At 37.2% G+C, this 22679-nt stretch overlaps 1 protein-coding gene across 46 annotated transcripts in view; it reads right to left on the bottom strand.

Annotated features, from left to right (window-relative positions):
* The window catches only part of MIPOL1 (mirror-image polydactyly 1), a 387061-nt gene that overhangs the window by 68426 nt on the left and 295956 nt on the right, over positions 1-22679 (bottom strand). For 42 of the 46 annotated variants that reach the window (XM_063596040.1, XM_008957156.6, XM_034937464.4 and 39 more), the window contains one exon: positions 10924-11154. The exons of the other annotated variants lie outside the window; for them this stretch is intronic. In XM_063596040.1, coding sequence (XP_063452110.1) covers positions 10924-11154 — 231 coding nt within the window. The remainder of the gene's footprint in view (positions 1-10923; positions 11155-22679) is intronic. 46 annotated transcript variants of the gene reach the window in all.

The following is a 22679-nucleotide window of genomic DNA, read 5'->3' as shown; positions in this document are numbered from 1 at the left end:
TAGCAATAGTAGATAGTCTCTACTATTACCAAAGATTTCAGGTCTTCTAAATGTAATTAAATTTGATGGAAGTGCGTGGTTAAAATCTGATCAACAGGAAGTAAGCACTGCCAGCTCCTCGGAGAGTGAAAGGTGTGGTGGTGGCAGTGAGGGGAGGGAGGGAAGGAACAGCCATAGAGGTCATGCTTTACTATGAAACTAGTAAACTCTGGGCTCTGGGTTGGAAGAAAAAGTATTTGTCATGGGCCTAAAGCAGAGGGGAGTATATCTGAAATTTTCCTGTGTATCTCTAACTTGACCTGCTTTTACTTTAATCTGTTATTCTCTCAAACTACTAAATTGTTATAGTTGATTTGTTCATCAATTTACAGAGTACTTACTTTACAGCAGGTATCTGCATGAGTTTTTAGAAGAGGTGGGGAAACAAAGATGAATAGAACACAGTCAATGTCTTAGGAAATCTGGAAGAGAGTGCAGTAGGTAGAAAATAGATATTAAAAAAATACCACCTATGCCTGGTGCAGTGTCTCACACCTGTAATCCCAGTACTTTGGGAGGCTGAGGCGGGCAGATTGCTCCAGCCCAGGAGTTTGCGATCAGCCTCGGCAACATGATAAAATCTCATCTCTACCAAAAACAAAACAAAACAAAACAAAACAAAACAAAAAACACCAAAAATATTGGCCAGGCGTGGTGACGCACGCCTGTAGTCCCAGCTCCTGGGGAGGCTGAGGCTGCAGTGAGCCATGATTGTGCCACTGTACTCCAGTCTGGGCAACAGAGCAAGACCCTGTCTCATAAAAACCCCCAAAACAAAAACAAAACTATATATATACACACACACGTATATGTATGTGTATATATATAAACCATATATATATACAGTCTATGTCTATATACATGTAGTTTATAGGTGTGTATATATAAGCTTTATATATAATATAGACATATGTATAGTTCATATATGTATTTACACATACATATAGTCTATATGTATATAGACTATACAAAGATGAATAGACTATATAGACTACATGTGTATATATATACATATATAAACTATGTATGTGTGTCTATAAACTATGTATGTATGCATATATATATAGTTTTCAGGTTGAATTATAAAACATGATCAATGACTGTGGGTGCTGGGAAGAGGAACAGAGCATTTCTACAGTTTCTTAATTTAAAAAATGCCTACATATATGTACATATACATAGTTTACATATGTATATACACATACATATATAGTTTATACATAAGTATATAGATATACATACATGTATATACACACAAACATACATGTATGTGTATCACATGTGCATGTGATACCCATGTGTATAAACGTACGTAAACATGATACATATATATCACATATAAGTATATATACATATGTACATGCACATATATAAACAATATATGTGTATATACATATATAAATTATAATGTGTATGTATATATGTATCTGTACTATATATGTACATATATATAGGCTTTTTCTAAAATTGAGAAACTGTAGAAACGTGCTCTGTTCCTCTTGCCAGCACCCAGAGTCATCTATCCTGTTCTATAATTCATCCTGCAAACAGATTAAGCAGCTGAGTTTGGGGGAAGTATGTTTGCTCTATGCTAAGAACCCTGTGTGACACTATGGTGACTCCCCTGACACTTCAAAGAGTGATAAATACATACCACTCTTTGAGTCTGTGTGTGTGTGTGTGTGTATATATATATATATACACATGCATACATATAATATATATATAAAACTCTCAGAATTGTCAGGGGAGGCAGGAAATACAGGAGAATGGGCAGGACTTTACTTTCAGGGGAGTGAGGAGTGAAGAGTAAAGAGTTTTGGAAACATGAGACTGGATCTCAGGGGACAGGTGAGTACTAAGATAAGTATTTGGAAGTTATTTGGCTAATAAGTAGTAGTTGAAGCTTAAGGAAATAGATGACATTCCCGGGAATTGTGTAGAGGTACAAGAAAAATAAAATGTTTAAGCAACCATTATGTTCGGATAGCTGGGAGATGTAATCCCCGAAAGAAATGGAGTAGGAACAGTCAGAGAAGTCATAAAGGTAGAAAAAAATGGTGCTACAGAATCTAAGAAAACAAAAGGCTTCAGGAAGGAATGATGAACAGTACTAAATGATGAGAGTTCAAGTAGGATAAATATTCTAAAAGTTGACTGCATTTGTGATTGGATGCTTGCTAACTTTAAAAAAAATCCTAAAATAATATTACGTGAGCAGAGGAACCAATATACACAAAGGCATTTAGTCCTGAAAAGGCAGAGACCTTCTGAGGAATGAGATAGTACAGTGTGGAGTGAAATGCCAAGAGAAGGAGGAATTACATAACACATATTCTTCTAAAAGCATTACATGTATTAGCTCATCAAATTATCATGGCAACGTTATGAGATAGAAGCATTATTGTCCATATTAGCATAGTGTTTTATTTCCAGGTTCACATACCTATACATTCTGAATTCAAAGCTTGAGATTTTAAACCATTATGCTATATTGCTGAAGATACATGAAGGTCTTTATTTATTTTCACCATAAACATATGTTCATTGTACAATAAAAATATCATTTAAAATGAGCCATTGAATTTAGTAGTTAGAAAATTACTGGTGATCTTAAGAAGAACAATTTCAGTATACGAACTAGCCATACTGTACTGAGTAGCAGAGGAGTAAATGGGAATTGAAAAATTAGAGATGGTGAATATAGATCAGTTATTCAAGAAATTTGATTGTGAAGGGAAAAGGGGACAGTTATTTAAGAAATTTCATTGTGAAGAAAAATTTGATTGTGAAGAAATTCCTTTAGTTTAAATTTTAAATTGCCTGGAACACTGACATATTTTCAAAGAACTTTCTAAAACATTTGCTAATAATAATGATTTCAGATTTTTAAGGAGACTATGAATACCATCTTACGAAGTCTTATAAGTTGGTTTCCTTTAAGAGGATAACATTCCTCTTAAACTCAATAAAATAGGCTAATAGCCTCATGAAGATACATTTTGCCAAATTGATGGCAATTAAATATGAAATACAGTGGATCAAATATGAAAAGGAAAACTCGATAATACTTCATCTAGCTCTTACTGTTGGAAATCAGAAGAAAAAGGGATTTAACATTTAATTCTTTTAATGACATAGTTGTGCTTAAACTCTGATCCATGGATTAGTGCCATTCCATAAAAAAGTTTTCATCTGTCTATGGTTAAATGCAAAAACTAAGGAAGAGACAGTGAATTTTTCAGAGTTAAAGTTATTTTATTTATTAATTTTTATTATACTTTAGGTTCTAGGGTACATGTGCACAATGTGCAGGTTTGCTACATAGGTATACATGTGCCATGCTGGTTTGCTGCACCCATCAACTCGTCATTTACATTAGGTATTTCTCTTAATGCTATCCCTCTCCCAGACCCCCAGTCCCTGAGAGGCCCCGGTGTGTGATGTTCCCTACCCTGTGTCCAAGTGTTCTCATAGTTTGATTCACACCTACAAATGAAAGCATGTGGTGTTTGGTTTTCTGTCCTTGTGATAGTTAGCTGAGAATGATGGTTTCCAGCTTCACTGATGTCCCTGCAAAGTACATGAACTCATTATTTTTTATGGCTGCATAGTATTCCATGGTGTATATGTGCCACATTTTCTTAATCCAGTCTATCACTGATGGGCATTTGGGTGGTTCCAAGTGTTTCCTATTGTGAATAGTGCCGCAATAAGCATATGTGTGCATGTATCTTTATCATAAAATGATTTATAATCCTTTGGGTATATATCCAGTAATGGGATGGCTGGGTCAAATGGTATTTCTAGTTCTAGATCCTTGAGGAATCGTCACACTGTCTTCCACCATGATTGAACTAATTTACACTCCCACCAGCAGTGTAAAAGTGTTCCTATTTCTCCACATCCTCTCCAGCTTCTGTTGTTTATCGACTTTTTAATGATCGCCATTCTAACTGGCATGAGATGGTATCTCATTGTGGCTCTGATTTGCATTTCTCTGATGACCAGTGATGATGAGCATTTTTTCATATGTCTGTTGACTGCATAAATGTCTTCTTTTGAGAAGGGTCTGTTCATATCCTTGGCCCACTTTTTGATGGGGATGTTTGTTTTTTTCTTGTAATTGTTTAAGTTCCAATAAATTATGTACATTCTGGATATTAGCCCATTGTCAGATGGGTAGATTGCAAAAATTTTCTCCCATTCTGTAGGTTGCCTGTTCACTCTGATGATAGTTTCTTTTGCTGTGCAGAAGCTCTTTAGTTTAATTAGATCCCATTTGTCAATCTTGGTTTTTGTTGCCATTGCTTTTGGTGTTTTAGTCATGAAGTCTTTGCCCACGCCTATGTCCTGAATGGTATTGCCTAGGTTTCCTTCTACAGTCTTTATGGTTTTAGGTCTTACATTTAAGTTTTTAATTCATCTTGAATTAATTTTTGTATAAGGTGTAAGGGAATCCAGTTTTAGTTTTCTTCATATGGCTAGCCAGTTTTCCCAGCACCATTTATTAAATAGGGAATCCTTTCCCCATTGCTTGTTTTTGTCAGGTTTGTCAAAGATCAGATGGTTGTAGATGTGCGGTGTTATTTCTGAGGGCTCTGTTCTGTTCCATTGATCTATATCTCTGTTTTGGTACCAGTACCATGCTGTTTTGGTTATAGTAGCCTAGTACTATTGTTTGAAGTCAGGTAGCATGATGTCTCCAGCTTTATTGTTTTTGCTTAGGATTGTCTTGGCTATGTGGGCTCTTTTTTGGTTCCATATGAACTTTAAAGTAGTTTTTTCCAATTCTGTGAAGAAAGTTATTGGTAGCTTGATGGGAATGGCATTGAATCTATGAATTACCTTAGGCAGTATGGCCATTTTCACAATATTGATTATTCCTATCCATGAGCATGGAATGTACTTCTATTTGTCTGTGTCCTCATTTATTTCATTGAGCAGTGGTTTGTAGCTCTCTTTGAAGGGGTCCTTCACATCCCTTGTAAGTTGGATTCACAGGTATTTTATTCTCTTTGTAGCAATTGTGAATGGGAATTCCCTCATGATTTGGCTCTCTGTTTGTCTGTTATTGGTGTATAGGAATGCTTGTGATTTTTGCACATTGATTTTATATCCTGAGACTTTGCTGAAGTTGCTTATCATCTTAAGGAGGTTTTGGGCTGAGACAATGGGGTTTTCTAAATATACAATCATGTCATATGCAAACAGGGACAATTTGACTTCCTCTTAATTGAATACCCTTTATTTCTTTCTCTTGCCTGATTCCTGGCCAGAACTTCCAATACTATGTTGAATAGGAGTGGTGAGAGAGAACATCCTTGTCTTGTGCCAGTCTTCAAAGGGAATGCTTCCAGTTTTTGCCCATTCAGTATGATATTGGCTGTGGGTTTGTCACAAAAAGCTCTTATTACTTTGAGATACGTTCCATCAATATCTAGTTTATTGCATAAAGTTTTTAGCATAAAGGCTGTTGAATTTTGTCGAAGGCCTTTTCTGCATCTAATGAGATAATCATGTGGTTTTTGTCATTGGTTCTGTTTATGTGATGGATTACGTTTATTGATGTGCATATGTTGAACCAGGCTTGCATCCCAGGGATGAAGCTGACTTGATCATGGTGGATAAGCTTTTTGATGTGCTGCTGGATTTGGGTTGCCAGTATTTTATTGAGGATTTTCACAGCGATGTTCACCAGGGATATTGGTCTAAAATTATCTTTTTTTTTGTTGTGTCTCTGACAGGCTTTGGTATTAGGATGATGCTGGCCTCATGAAATGAGTTAGGGAGGATTCCTCCTTTTTCTATTGACTGGAATAGTTTCAGAAGGGATGGTACCAGCTCCTCTTTGTACCTTTGGTAGAATTCAGCTGTGAATCTGTCTGGTTCTGGACTTTTTTTGGTGGTAGGCTATTAATTATTGCCTCAATTTCAGAGCCTGTTATTGGTCTACTTAGAGGATCAACTTCCTCCTGGGTTAGTCTTGGGAGGGTGTATGTGTCCAGGAATTTATCCATTTCTTCTAGATTTTCTAGTTTATTTGTGTAGAGGTGTTTATAGTATTCTCGATGGTAGTTTGTATTTCTGTGGGATCGGTGGTGATATCCCCTTTATCATTTTTTATTGTGTCTATTTGATTCTTCTCTCTCTTCTTTATTAGTCTGGCTAGCAGTCTATCAATTTTGTTGATCTTTTCAAAAAACCAGCTCCTGGATTCATTGATTTTTTGAAGGGTTTTTTGCGTCTCCATCTTCTTCAGTTCTGCTCTGATCTTAGTTATTTCTTACCTTGTGCTAGCTTTTGAATTTGTTTGCTCTTGTTTCTCAGTTCTTTTAATTGTGATGGTAGGGTGTCAATTTTAGATCTTTCTTGCTTTCTCTTGTGGGCATTTAGTGCTATAAATTTCCCTCTTAACACTGCTTTAAATGTGTCCCAGAGATTCTGGTATGTTGTGTCTTTGTTCTCATTGGTTTCAAAGAACATCTTTATTTCTGCCTTCATTTCGTTATTTACCCAGTAGTCATTCAGGAGCTGATTGTTCAGTTTCCATGTAGTTGTTCAGTTTTGAGTGAGTTTCTTAATCCTGAGTTCTAATTTGATTGCACTGTGGTCTGAGAGACAGTTTTTTGTGATTTCTATTCTTTTACATTTGCTGAGGAGTGCTTTACTTCCAATTATGTGGTCAATTTTAGAATAAGTGTGATGTGGTGCTGAGAAGAAAGTATATTCTGTTGATTTGGGGTGGAGAGTTCTGTAGATGTCTATTAGGTCTGCTTGGTGCAGAGCTGAGTTCAAGTCCTGGATATCTTTGTTAACCTCCTCTCTCGTTGATCTGTCTAATATTGACAGTGGGGTGTTAAAGTCTCCCATTATCATTGTGTGGGAGTCTAAGTCTCTTTGTAGGTCTCTATGGACTTGTTTTATGAATCTGGGTGCTCCTGTATTGGGTGCATATATATTTAGGATAGTTAGCTCTTCTTGTTGAAGTGATCCCTTTACCATTATGTAATGGCCTTCTTTGTCTCTTTTAATCTTTGTGGGTTTAAAGTCTGTTTTATCAGAGACTAGGACTGCAAACCCTGCTTTTTTTGTTTTCCATTTGCTTGGTAGATCTTCCTCCATCCCTATATTTTGAGCCTATTTGTGCCTCTGCATGTGAGATGGGTCTTCTGAATACAGCACACTGATGGGTCTTGACTCTTTATCCAATTTGCCAGTCTGTGTCTTTTAATTGGGGCATTTAGCCCATTTACATTTAAGGTTAATATTGTTATGTGTGAATTTGAACCTGTCATTATGATGTTAGCTGGTTATTTTGCCCGTAAATTGATGCAGTTTTTTCCTAGCATCGATGGTCTTTACAATTTGGCATGTTTTTTGCAGTGGCTTGTTCCAATTGTTCCTTTCCATGTTTAGTGCTTCCTTCAGGAGCTCTTGTAAGGCAGGCCTGGTGGTGACAAAATCTCTCAACATTTGCTTGTCTGTAAAGGATTTTATTTCTCCTTCACTTATGGAGCTTAGTTTGGCTGGATATGAAATTCTGGGTTGAAAATTCTTTTCCTTAAGAATGTTGAATATTGGCCCCTACTCTCTTCTGGCTTGTAGGGTTTCTGCCAAGAAATCCACTGTTAGTCAGCTTCCCTTTCTGGGTAACCCGACCTTCCTGGCTACCCTTAACATTTTTTCCTTCATTTCAACCTTGGTGAATTTGACAATTATGTTTCATGGGTTTGCTCTTCTCAAGGAGTATCTTTGTGATGTTCTGTATATTTCCTGAATTTGAATGTTAGCCTGCCTTGCTAGGTGGGAGAATTTCTCCTGGATAATATCCTGAAGAGTGTTCTCCAACTTGGTTTCATTCTCCCCGTCACTTTCAGGTACACCAATCAAGATTTGGTCTTTTCATGTAATCCCATATTTCTTGGAGGCTTTGTTTGTTTCTTTTTACTTTTCTCTAATCTTGTCTTCTCACTTTATTTCATTAATTTGATCTTCAATCACTGATATCCTTTCTTGCACTTGATTGCATCGCCTATTGAAGCTTGTGCATGCATCATGAAGTTCTCCTGCCATGGTTTTCATCTCCATCAGGTCATTTAAGGTCTTCTCTACACTGTTTATTCTAGTTAGCCATTCATGTAACCTTTTTTCAAGGTTTTTAGCTTCCTTGTAATGGGTTTGAACATGCTCCTTTAGCTCAGAGAATTTTGTTATTACTGACCTTCTGAAGCCTACTTCTGCCAACTCATCAAAGTCATTCTCCATCCAGCTTTGTTCCGTTGCTGGTGAGGAGCTGTGAGCCTTTGGCACAGAAGAGGTGCTCTGGTTTTTAGAATTTTCAGATTTTCTGCTCTGTTTTCTTCCCATCTTCGTGGTTTTATCTACCTTTGGTCTTTGATGTTGGTGACCTACAGATGAGGTTTTGGTGTGGATGTGCTTTTTGCTGATGTTGATGCTATTCCTTTCTGTTTGTTAGTTTTTATTCTAACACTCTGGTCCCTCAGCTGCAGGTCTGTTGGAGTTTGCTGGAGGTCCACCCAAACCCTGTTTGCCTGAGTATCACCAGCAGAGACTGTAGAACTGCAAATATTGCAGAAGAGCAAATATTGCTGCCTGATCCTTCCTCTGGAAGCTTCGTCCTAGAGGGGCACTCGCCTGTATGAGGTGTCTGTCGGCCCCTACTGGGAGGTGTCTCCCAGTTAGACTACAGGGGTGTCAGGGACCCACTTGAGGAGGCAGTCTGTCCCTTCTCAGAGCTCAAATGCCGTGTTGAGATAACCACTTCTCTCTTTAGAGCTGTCAGACAGGGACGTTTAAGTCTGCAGAAGTTGTCTGCTGCCTTTTGTTCAGCTATGTCCTGCCCTCAGAGATGGAGTCCATAGAGGCAGTAGGCCTTGCTGAGCTGCGGTGGGCTCCACCCAGTTTGAGCTGCCCAGCCACTTTGTTTACCTTCAAGCCTCAGCAATGGCAGACGCCCCTCCCCCTGCCAGGCTGCAGCCTCACAGGTGGATCTCAGACTGCCATGCTAGCAGTGAGCCATGCTCCATGGGCGTGAGACCCACCAAGCCAGGCATGAGAGAGAATCTCCTGGTCTGCAGGTTGGTAAGACTGTGGGAAAAGCACAGTATTTGGGTGGGAGTGTACCAATTTTCCAGGTACAGTCTGTCACGGCTTCCCTTGGCTAGGAAAAAGAAATCCCCCGACACCTTGTGCTTCCCGGGTGAGGTGACACCCTGCCCTGCTTTGGCTCACCCTCGGTGGGCTGCATGCACTGTCCAACCAGTCCCAACGAGATGAACCAGGTATCTCAGGTGGAAATACAGAAATCACCCATCTTCTGTGTCGATCAACACTGGGAGCTGCAGACTAGAGCTTTTCCTATTTGGTTATCTTGGCCTTTCAGTAAAGTTATTTAATTTAAAACATTATCTGAGATGATATTATTTCTACTTCTTGGTGTATAAAAATTGTTTTTTTAAATGAAATGATGATGATAGTTGATGAGATCTAAAAAATAAAAGGTTGATAACACATCCAAAGATTTTTTGAAAATAGAATTGGTCTGTGGGAACCACTGTTTCAGGGAATTTTGGTCATGTATAGAAATTAATGGATTATATATAAAGAAAAATTTGAAATTTGTATGTATTTGTAGACTTTAAGCAAACAGAGCCAAATCAGATCCTGTCAAAAGTTACTGATTGTGATTTACAATGAAATGAGATCTACCTATACATCATAGTGTTCTTAGAATATTAACGTACATTGTGAATAACTGCATATAGTTTCTGACTGAATATAAATCCCATCTTTAAACTTACAAATATATATAATACCTACATAAATCAAAAGTTTCAAGGTACATGGCTAGTAAAGATTAAAATGCACAATTTCTAAACTGTTTTAAAATGGTCTAATTTAAAACTACTGACTTACATAACTTTGGCTATTAATCAAAATATAACTTCAGGGATATTGAGGAAATGGTCAAGATAACATTTTCAAATAAGAAGTAGTGGGAAGTAAGAAATCTTGATGTGAGCACTGCTTCACAGTGTAAAACTGACATAAAAATTGTTAAGGAAAAAGGTATATCTTTGAAATTGAAGGTGACTAGATATGTGAATGCTGTAGTGCTGTTAACAATACATAAAGAAGGTTAAAATATATTCTATTACATGTGTTCTATGTATTCTATTACAGTGGTTCTATTACATTAAAGGTGTCTCAGAAAATTCTGCTACAATGTTCAAGTCCATTAAATTAACGAGTGACTTCTTTGCTTGGTAAGCTGTTTGTTAACATTTTGCTAGCTGTCAAAAGGACTGATAGATTATGCAGCTTTATTTAAATTTTAATAAAAATGCAAAGATCATTCAAAATAAACACATATAATTATGCACTGTGAAAAGCAGTATTGAATACTTCAGAAGAACAACACAAGAAAATTAATTTCACCCTACTGGTTTTTATGCACCTACAAGTCTCAGGTTGCAATGTCACAGATGATCTCAACTCAAGCAGGATTATTGTAAAGCTAAATTAGTTCAGGTGGTAACTTGACTGCCTCTTCCCCTTGCTAATAACTTTGCCTATTAACTTGTGACTGTAAAATGATTTAAATAGTATGGCCTCCATGAACTGATGATCAGTTATTAAATAAAAATGGTTTGCCCTATATGGTAACAATGGTTCCCAAGAAAATGACTTTTTTGACCCCAAATATGGCATATGGTATCCAATCTAAAAAAGTTCACTGGGTTAATTCTACTTTTGTTCTAAACTATTAACATGATCAATAACTACATATTGTTTAGTTCCCAAAGAAAGTGTTTTGTTTTGTTTCATGTGTTTGAAGTATTACAAGATCATTTAACTTACTTTTGAACTTTTTCATTGGCCACTTGGGAGGCCTCTCTGGCATGTTGAAGTTGTAATTCCATATTTGCTCGCTCTGTCAGAGCTTGTTGCAGTTGAGTAGCCAGTTCCTCATTTTGTTGTTGAGTGATGGAAACAATGTTCTCTCTGTTTTTTAAAGCTTCTTCATATGTACTAAGGGTATAGTTAAACTGATCCTTCAGATTTTCTTCTTGAGACAAAGATTTGTGTAAACTGAGAAAATATTAAAAAAATTTTAAAGATAAGTAATGTAAACTGAGTGATCTATGATATATTTAACAAAAACCTCCATTTAGAATCTCTAGTTCTAAAAATCAATAAATACTTAAATGAGCAAATGAAAATAATTTTTATGTCACAACATTATAATTGATAATTTCTCTGCTTCTAGGCTGAAAGCTACCCAGACAAATGATTATGCTACCAAAGCATACAAAAAGATGCTGCAAGATGTTAATTTAATTATATCAGTGTAAATATTACATTCAATTTTCTTTAAAAGGAATAGCAGAGAACTGGAAAATAAAGTATCTCTAGGCAAATAAAAGAATGTAATAAGCTGAAAGAAGTGAGAAGAGAATGGGCATTGGTTTAGGAGATCGAGGGTCTATTCTGCCAAGCACTTAATGAGAATGGATGAGGTTTATGCAAACACTGACCAGCCTTCTACATAGCATTTTCTACTTGATTTTCTACTTGTCACAGTTGAGATATAAATGAATTTAAAATCACTAGTCAGATTGCACAGAAATAAAATGTATTCATATATACATGTGTATATATTTTTTTGGCTAATGAATCTCTTAATGAATACATCTACTCATTAAGTCATACAGAGAAATAGCATATAAATTAAGACTAAATGAATGCAGAAGAAAATGCAGACAAATAGAATCCTAAAATGCTAAAGGTCAAATCTTTGATATGTCATTACACCTACCACCTGAGGTTATTTTGAAATGGCACCAAGCACCTCACTCAATTAAATAAAGACATTTTGAAAATATAAATATTTAATAAGAGAAATTTAAACTCCACACAGGAGATGTTCTTTTTTATTAAATATCATTTCAGTATATGCATACAAAGGAAATGTCGATTGGAGACATTTGAAGTAAAACAACTTAACTATATAATATAGATTGATAATGGGAAGGAAAGCAATATCATTATTAAATCTGCAAAAAGCTAGTTAGTGAACTTTGGCATTGTCCTAATATCTAGCCTGATACTTTCTTTAAAACTGTTCAAACTAATTATAAATTTCCTCTTTTAGTTTAAGTTACCTATAAGCCTTTACAGCATGCTTATTTTGGAGAAGGCGTCCCATAGAACTAGGATGGACATGAAACAAGGACAGTCAGCATACCAAATGAAATCACTTCAGGATTCAAACCCCTAAGAATATGGACTGTTACTAAGCCCTGGTCAATTGGTTACTACACAGAAAATTAGAATAGTGTGTAGTGCCACATTTGTAGAGTGCAAAAAATACCTTTTTTCATGGATTGCACATTGTTATTAATCTAACTATCCCTACTTCATTTCTTCTCAGTTTTTTCTACCAACCCATATGCTTAAAGGCTGTCTCTTGCCCATTTTACTATTTTTTCTGTGTCCTCTCACTTTCTGCATTCTTGTCTGTTCCAAGTTCCAATTTCCTTCAGCTCACCCTCTTTATCTCCTTGAAAGATGCATGAAAGAAAGAAATTAAAAAGAAACAAACTAAAAGCTAAACCTTAAAAAAGGTACTTGTTTATGTTCTTTATATTTAAAACATTAGTTATATTTTAATTGTTAAATACGTTTTAAATTACACAAAGTGCACATATACAAAGTATTTAGCTTGAAAAAATGTGAAGAACAAAATACAGAACAAATGCAGAAATCTAGAAGACCCCCCAGTGTTCCCTCCCATTTTTTCCCCTCCCCTAAAGGTAAGTACTAATCCAACCTTTATCAAAATGTAAATTGCCTATTTTTAAACTTTTTGTCTGGCTTATTTTCCTCAACAATTGGTAAGTGAAGTTCACCTTGCTGTTGCATATAATTCATTGCTTTTTATTGCTATAAAATATTCTGTTATATACATATGCTGTAACTTATTTAACTGTCCACAGTTGTTGCTATGAATATTCTTGTACATGTCTTTTGATGGACCTAGGTATTCATGTCTAAAGTAGAATTTCTCCAAAGGGTATGCGTTATTTTCAGATTTAGTACAACGATAATAGATGCTGATTTAGATTTAGATGCTGCTAATAGTCTTCCAAATTAGTTGTACCAATTTGTACTCCCATCAGCAAAATATGAGTTTCAATTGCTTTATATCCTCCCTCAGAATGGCACTGTCAAATGCTTTTAACTTTAGTTATTGTAATATGGATGCAGTGATGTTTCATTCTCTTCATATTGTCTTATGTATGTGTATATTGATTGATTGGTTGAGACAAGTTCTCACTATGTTTTCCAGGCTGACCTTGAACTCCTGGGCTCAAACAGTCCTCCTGCCTCAGCCTCCTGAGTAGCTCGGACTATGGGCATATGCCACCATGCCTGACTCTTAATGCTGTCTTTTGATGAAGGTAAGTTCTCAATTTAAATAAAGTTCAATTTATCATTGTTTCTTTAACGGCAATGCTTTTTGTAAACTGTTTACAAAATCTTAGGCTACTCCATTCCCTTATATTTTAACTTTACATATATGGCCTAATTTAAAACTCAGTGAGACAGCTTCGTTTGGGAATTCCGCATTTGCCTATCATGCCTAAAGCAGTAACCAGTATACCGTAACCAATTACATATTAAGAATCAATGATTAGATCCCATTTGTCAATTTTGTCTTTTGTTGCCATTGCTTTTGGTGTTTTGGACATGAAGTCCTTGCCCATGCCTATGTCCTGAATGGTGATGCCTAGGTTTTCTTCTAGGGTTTTTATGGTTTCAGGTCTAACGTTTAAGTCTTTAATCCATCTTGAATTGGATTTTTGTATAAGGTGTAAGGAAGGGATCCAGTTTCAGCTTTCTACATATGGCTAGCCAGTTTTCCCAGCACCATTTATTAAATAGGGAATCCTTTCCCCATTGCTTGTTTTTCTCAGGTTTGTCAAAGATCAGATAGTTGTAGATATGCGGTGTTATTTCTGAGGGCTCTGTTCTGTTCCATTGATCTATATCTCTGTTTTGGTACCAGTACCATGCTGTTTTGGTTACTGTAGCCTTGTAGTATACTTTGAAGTCAGGTAGTGTGATGCCTCCAGCTTTGTTCTTTGGGCTTAGGATTGACTTGGCGATGCGGGCTCTTTTTTGGTTCCATATGAACTTTAAAGTAGTTTTTCCAATTCTGTGAAGAAAGTCATTGGTAGCTTGATGGGGATGGTATTGAATCTGTAAATTACCTTGGGCAGTATGGCCATTTTCACGATATTGATTCTTCCTACCCATGAGCATAGAATGTTCTTCCATTTGTTTGTATCCTCTTTTATTTCATTGAGCAGTGGTTTGTAGTTCTCCTTGAAGAGGTCCTTCACATCCCTTGTAAGTTGGATTCCTAGGTATTTTATTCTCTTTGAAGCAATTGTGAATGGGAGTTCACTCATGATTTGGCTCTCTGTTTGTCTGTTATTGGTGTATAAGAATGCTTGTGATTTTTGTACATTGATTTTGTATCCTGAGACTTTGCTGAAGTTGCTTATCAGCTTAAGAAGGTTTTGGGCTGAGACAATGGGGTTTTCTAGATATACAATCATGTCGTCTGCAAACAGGGACAATTTGACTTCCTCTTTTCCTAACTGAATATCCTTTATTTCCTTCTCCTGCCTAATTGCCCTGGCCAGAACTTCCAACACTATGTTGAATAGGAGTGGTGAGAGAGGGCCAGTTTTCAAAGGGAATGCTTCCAGTTTTTGCCCATTCAGTATGATATTGGCTGTGGTTTTGTCATAGATAGCTCTTATTATTTTGAAATACGTCCCATCAATACCTAATTAAAGAGCTTCTGCACAGCAAAAGAAACTACCATCAGAGTGAACAGGCAACCTACAAAATCGGAGAAAATTTTTGCAACCTACTCATCTGACAAAGTGCTAATATCCAGAATGTACAATGAACTCAAACAAATTTGCAAGAAAAAAACAAACAACACCATCAAAAAGTGGGCAAAGGACATGAACAGACACTTCTCAAAAGAAGACATTTATGCAGCCAAAAAGCACATGAAAAAATGCTCATCATCTGGCCATCAGAGAAATGCAAATCAAAACCACAATGAGATACCATCTCACACCAGTTAGAATGGCAATCATTAAAAAGTCAGGAAACAACAGGTGCTGGAGAGGATGTGGAACACTTTTACACTGTTGGTGGGACTGTAAACTAGTTCAACCATTGTGGAAGTCAGTGTGGTGATTCCTCAGGGATCTAGAACTAGAAATACCATTTGACCCAGCCATCCCATTACTGGGTATATACCCAAAGGATTATAAATCTTGCTGCTATAAAGACACATGCACATGTATGTTTATTGTGGCATTATTCACAATAGCAAAGACTTGGAACCAACCCAAATGTCCAACAATGATAGACTGGATTAAGAAAATGTGGCATATATACACCATGGAATACTATGCAGCCATAAAAAATGATGAGTTCATGTCCTTTGTAGGGACATGGATGAAATTGGAAATCATCATTCTCAGTAAACTATCGCAAGAACAAAAAACCAAACACCGCATATTCTCACTCATAGGTGGGAATTGAACAATGAGATCACATGGACACAGGAAGGGGAATATCACACTCTGGGGACTGTGGTGGGGTGGGGGGAGGGGGGAGGGATAGCATTGGGAGATATACCTAATGCTAGATGACGAGTTAGTGGGTGCAGTGCACCAGCATGGCACATGTATACGTATGTAACTAACCTGCACAATGTGCCATGTACCCTAAAACTTAAAGTATAATAAAAAATATATTAAAAAAAAGAAAAGAAAAATTACCTGGAAAAAAAAAGAATCAATGATTAAGTTTTCAAAGTCTCACCATTATTAAAATTATGAGCATCCTGATTTAATTTCCTAATCACTCCTCACTTTCTAGTCTTCTATCATTTAATTTTTAGGGGGCAAATTTATACCTGATTTTGATTTTTCTCTCAGATGGACATGTTTGGATTGTACCCGCAAGTTCCAAAGCTGCTTCGCATTCAAAATACCTTGGAAACCTGTTAATTACCATCAAGGCTTTCCCAAACAATGGACATGATCTTTTTAAAAAGATGGAAGTAGACAATGTCACTTAAAAACCTGCAATAGCATTTCCATGCATTCAGAAAACAGTCTCTAAAAATAATAAATGCTATATGTTAACTCACTAAATGTCACAACTTGCATGAGAAGTCTTATTAATATTCCTTTTTTTACTGATACAAATGGAAACAGAGATAAGTAATTTAATACATGTAGCAGAGCCAGAATTTGAACCTACAGTCTTTATGTCTGCACTGGAAACCTCTTCTATACTTGCTGTGGTCTATAAAGCCCTGCATCACTGACCTCTCTACCTCCTTCCGCACCTTTTAGCTAGGCATTCAGATTCTCAAGCGTGTCAAGTTTTTTCTGCTGAAGGTATTTGTTTGGAATGCCTTTCCATCCATGCTTCTACCTGACAAAGTCTTACTCATCCAGTAAGACAAAGCAAAAATATCACTTTCTTAGATACACCTACGTGGGTCTTCAATCTAAATCTTGATTTTCCTCTTTGTTAGTCTGTCTCATAGATCCTACTCTTCCTTCTCAGAACTTGTAATTTGTAGTTTTTTTCCATTTCATCTTGTGGTTTTCTTCCCAATTCTAACATATTAATACTTCATTTATATATAGCAATTTTATTTTATGGGAAGAATACATTCCTGAAGAACTTCAGTAAATCAAAACATCTATAATTCTAAGGAATTTTCCAATAGGAATAAAGGTGATGCAGGAGAGCTATATTCCAAGCATTTATAAATCTGTAACCACTGAAGCACAATTTTTGCTTTAGTACTTCTTCCTCAGAATGGTCTTTCCTTAATTGACAACAAGGCCTCCTTGTTTAGCTTTCTTCACAAAGACATATTACATTTACCCTCTTTCCAAAGTTACTAATTTTCAGGTGCATTTTCAGCGTAGTAGTAGTATTATAACTCCTCAAAGGCACTTAAGTTGTATAGGAACATATTTTAAGTTACAGTAAACATAAATGATTAAGTAACAGCCAAAGAGTCACTGAATCACTCTCAGAAATTCTAAAGCATGTAATCAATAGTGCAACTTACACAATATCCACATAGGATGTTAACTATTTCTGTTAACCAGGAAGTTAATGAGGTAATAAGATAAGCAAAGTTTAAATTCGCTCTTCCAGTTTTAAAATTATATAATTCTTTATAAATTTAAGTTTTATAATTTAGTGTAGAAAGTAAAACTTTAAAAATATTTTTACTTACTAATGTTTGATATGATCATATTTCTAATTCACATCAAATAAGCCTGCACATTATCTCCTTTGTTGCTCACCACATTGAGTCCAATGGCAGGCCAAGGTAGAAAATGTCCTTAATGTGTATTACTCCAGTGAGTGCCATGTAATAGATTTCCTGTCTGAAGTGGTTTCTGTCTTGGTTTCTATGTTCCCTGGTCTATTACTTTATGTCTGTGGCCCTGACTATTTTCCTGGTCCCTGACTCTCTATGCCACCTCAGCTAAATGTAACTTGGAATTATAAGGTTTATGAGCCACTTATATGTTTTGCTTGCAGATATTTATATTCTCTTCAACTCGTCTGCCTACCTGTTCATTGAACTCTATCTTAATTGTAATGTTAAACATGGATTAAGCTTACTTTTGCAATTAGTATTTTTCCATTTATACCAACTTTTGATGCTACTTTTCCTGACTTCCTCTCTTGTCTTCATGATCAGGTATTGGACAAGTCCTTACAGGAGATCATTTTACTCATCATCCTACAATATGCACTTATTATTCTGTTTATGCTTCATTTATTTTACAGTAATTGCTCAATCATTAGTGTGTTGTATATATGCTATTTATTTTAATTGGATAAATATTTTTGGATTAAAATTTAGAGATGAGGTACAACAATATAGATCAGTAGGTCTTAACCAGGGGTAATTTTGTTCTTCAGAGGACATTCTGCAACATCTGAAGACATTTTTGTCACAACTGTTGGGGGTGGCGGGAAGGGTGAGATGGTACTAGCATTTAGTGAATAGAAGCTAAAGATGCTGCTAAACAGAGGATAGATTCCTACAACAGAGAATTATCCAGACCACTATGTCAACAATGCTGAAACTGGTGTAGATGAAGAGATGTTGGGTTGAACTTAGAAGATAAGGTTCAAATTTCAGTCTTGTCATTCGCTCTGAGTGACATTGGAAAAAAAACTTACCTACTGAATATTAATTTCCTCAATTCGAAAACTATGAGAAAAATATCATGGAAATCATATGAGAATGAAATGAGGTGATCTACATATGTGAAAATAACTGGCACAATACCTGCCAAAGAATACGCATTCATATCTGTATAATTTTTAAAAGGAGTTACTTATATCTAATTAACTTTGTACAAAATGTTACACAATACTCAAGTATTTTATAAACATTTTACTGAGAAAAACAACTGCCTGTTCCTACAGGTTTTTCATGAATTGGGAGAAGGAAACTAGTTTTCTCAACCTTTGTTCACTTACTGATAACATTCTTAAATCATTCTTTTTTAAAAAATGGGCAGGTTTGGCTTGTTTTACTGAATTAAAATAAATAAAACCTAAGCAAATATGAAATGAAGAAGTATGTGCTGCTTTTTCCTAAGAATATATTTCTGAAAGGATAATGTCTACTTTTATTTCCTGGTTTACTACATCAATTAATTTGCTAAGACCCTTTCAAGAAGATAGCTGAAGCTGAGTATGGTGGCTCATGCTTGTAATATCAGCACTTTGGGAGGCCAAGGCAGAAGGATTAGACAAGGAGTTCTAGACCAGCCTGAGCAACACAGTGAGACCCCATCTTAAATATTATTTTTAATTGAAAAAAGAAAATCACTGACTTGCTCACTTATTTTTAAGGAAATCAGCATATGCTCCAGTATAATAGGCCTTAATTCTGAATGACATACAGAGAGAGGGAAATATATTCAGAATGGATAAGAGTATGTATGAGGAAATTTAATCTGCAAATCAGACAGTCTAGTAACTTCAATGATTTGCTTCCACTGTTGCTGCAGTTGGTTTAGTTTAATAAAATAACCTGCTAAAGTACTTTCAGAGAAAAAATAATTTCTTTATTATAAAGTAAGCCAATTAATACTGAACTTAAAATTTCAAGAATTTTAAACTGGATAAGTTGTCAATATATTTATTAATATTTATTACAAGTTTTCTGGATGCTACATTTCACAATATAAATTGGGTTTCACTAAATATCTGTTGAATTCATGTTTAGAAATGTAACAACCTATACAAATAATTCTAAGGAAGCATTAAAAAATATCCAAATTTTTGGAGGTTTTTTTGAGACAGAGTCTTGCTCTTTCACCTAGGCTGGAGTGCAGTGGCATGATCTCAGCTCACTGCAACCTTCACCTCTGGGGTTCAAGCGATTCTACTACCTCAGCCTCCTGAGTAGCTGAGACTACAGGCACATGCCACCACACCCAGCTAATTTTTGTATTTTTGGTAAAGGCGGAGTTTCGCCATGTTGCACAAGACGATCTTGATCTCCTGATCTCAAGTGATCCACTTACCTCGGCCTCTCAAAGTGCTGGGATTACAGGCCTGAGCCATTGCGCCTGGCCAGAAATATCTAACTATTAAATATACTACAGTACCTGGAATTAATGTAGGGCCAGCTCCTGATTATCTAAGAGTATACTGTGTGCTTCATAAATTTGGTGATGTGGGAAGCAGAGTGGTAGGAGATTATACTCACAAAGCCACTTATATTTATATACCACTGTATAGTTCTCAGGCAACAAAGTTTATCTTGAATTTTGTCATATAACACATAAATATAATTGTATGGGCATCACTAAAATGAAAAATTTATACTGTCAAATTTAATAGAAGGGAGACTTCTGCTTTTGAGGAGATGGAAGAAATAGAAGATGCAATTAAGAAACAAATGGAGGATTTGCTGGCAAGATGGCCAAATAGGAACAGCTCCAGGCTGCAGCTCCCAGTGAGATCAACGCAGAAGGCAGGTGATTTCTGCATTTCCTACTGAGGTACCTGGTTCATCTCATTGGGACTGACTGGACAGTGGGTGCAGCCCATGGAGGGTGAGGTGAAGCAGGGTGGGATGTTGCCTCATCTGGGAAGTGTTAAGGGGTCAGGAAATTCTCTTCCCTACCCAAGGGAAGCTGTGAGGGACTGAGCCTGAATAACCGTGCATTTTGGCCCAGATACTGAGGTTTTCCCACAGTCTTCGCTACCCACAGACCAAGAGATTCCCTCTGGTGCCTACGCCACCAAGGTCCTGGGTTTTAAGCACAAAACTGGGTGGCCGTTTGGGCAGACACCGAGCTAGCTGCAGGAATTTTTTTTCTATACCCCGGTGGCACCTGGAACGTCAGCAAGACAGACCGTTCACTCCCCTGGAAAAGGGGCTGAAGCCAGGGAGCCAAGTGGTCTGGCTGGCAGGTCACACCCCCACGGAGCCCAGCAAGTTAAGATCCACTGGCTTGAAATTCTCATTGCCAGTACAGGAGTATGAGGTCGACCTCGGATGCACCAGCTTGGTGTGGGGAGGGGGGTTCACCATTGCTGAGGCTTGAGTAGGCAGTTTTACTCTCACAGTGTAAACAAAGCCGCAGGGAAGTTTGAACTGGGTGGAGCCCACTGCAGCTCAGCAAGGCCACTGTGGCCAGACTGCCTCTCTAGAGTCTTCCTCTCTGGGCAGGGCATCTCTGGAAAAAAAGGCAGCAGCACCAGTCAGGGGCTTATAGATAAAACCCCCATCTCCCTGGGACAGAGCACCTGGGGAAGGGGTGGCTGTGGGCGCAGCTTCAGCAGACTTAAACATCCCTGCCTGACGGCTCTGAAGAGACCAGCAGATCTCGCAGCACAGCGTTCAAGCTATGCTAAGGGTCAGACTGCCTCCTCAAGTAGGTCCCTGACCCCTGTGTATCCTGACTTGGAGACACCTCCAAGTAGGGGCTGACAGACACCTCATACAGGAGAGCTCTGGCTGGCATCTGGTGGGTGCCCCTCTAGGACGAAGCTTCCAGAGGAGGGAAGAGGCAGCAACTACTGCTATTCTGCAACTTTTGCTGGTGATACCCAGGCAAACAGGGTCTAGAGTGGACCTCCAGCAAACTCCAGCAGACCTGCAGCAGAGGGGCCTGACTGTTAGAAGGAAAACTAACTAACAGAAAGGGATAGCATCAACATCAACAAAAAGGACGTCCAGTCAGAGACCCAATCCGAAGGTCACCAACATCAAAGACCAAAAGTAGATAAATCCATGAAGATGGGGAGAAACCAGCAGAAAAAGACTGAAAATTCCAAAAACCAGAATGTCTCTTCTCCTCCAAAGGATCACAGCTCATTGCCAGCAAGGGAATAAAACTAGATGGAGGAGTTTGATGAACTGACAGAAGTAGGCTTTAGTAGGTGGGTAATAACAAACTCCTCTGAGCTAAAGGAGCATGTTCTAACCCAATGCAAGGAAGCTAAGAACCTTGAAAAAAGGTTAGAGGAAATGCTAACTAGAATAACCAGTTTAGAGAAGAACATAAATGACCCGATGAAGCTGAAAAACACAGCACATGATACATACACAAGTATCAATAGCTGAGTTGATCAAGCGGAAGAAAGGATATCAGAGATTGAAGATCACCTTAATGAAATAAAGTGTGAAGACAAGATTAGAGAAAAAAGAATGAAAAGGAACAAACAAAGCCTCCAAGATAAATGGGACTATGTGAAAAGACAAAATCTACTTTTGATTGGTGTACTTGAAAGTGATTGGTGTACTTGAAAGTGATGGGGAGAATGGAACCCAGTTGGAAAACACTCTTTAGGATATTATTGAGGAGAAATTCCCCAACCTAGCAAGACAGTCCAACATTCAAATTCAAAAAATACAGAGAACACCACAAAGATATTCCTTGAGAAGAGCAACCCCAAGACACATAATCATCAGACTCACCAGGGTTGAAATGAAGGAAAAAATGTTAAGGGCACCCAGAGAGAAAGGTCAGGTTACCCACAAAGGGAAGCCCATCAGACTAACAGCAGATCTCTCGGGAGAAAACCTACAAGCCAGAAGAGAGTGGGGGCCAATATTCAACATTTTTAAAGAAAAGAATTTTCAACCCAGAATTTCATATCCAGCCAAATGAACTTTCATAAGCAAAAGAGAAATAAAATCCTTTACAGACAAGCAAATGCTGAGAGATTTTTGTCATCACCAGGCGTGCCTCACAAGAGCTCCTGTACGAAGCACTTGTACAGGACAAAGAAGGGCATGATACAATGGTAAAGGGATCAATGCAACAAGAAGGGCTAACTGTCCTAAACCTATATGCACTCAACACAGGAGCACCCAGATTTATAAAGCAAGTTCTTAGAGACCCACAAAGAGACTTAGACTCCCACACAATAATAGTGGGAGACTTTAACACCCCATTGTCCATATTAGACAGATCAACGACAGAAAATTAATAAGAACATTCAGG

This window comes from Pan paniscus, chromosome 15 (assembly GCF_029289425.2).
Source record: "Pan paniscus chromosome 15, NHGRI_mPanPan1-v2.0_pri, whole genome shotgun sequence".
NCBI classification, from domain to species: Eukaryota; Metazoa; Chordata; class Mammalia; order Primates; family Hominidae; genus Pan; species Pan paniscus.
This window is presented reverse-complemented; position numbering and strand designations above follow the sequence as displayed.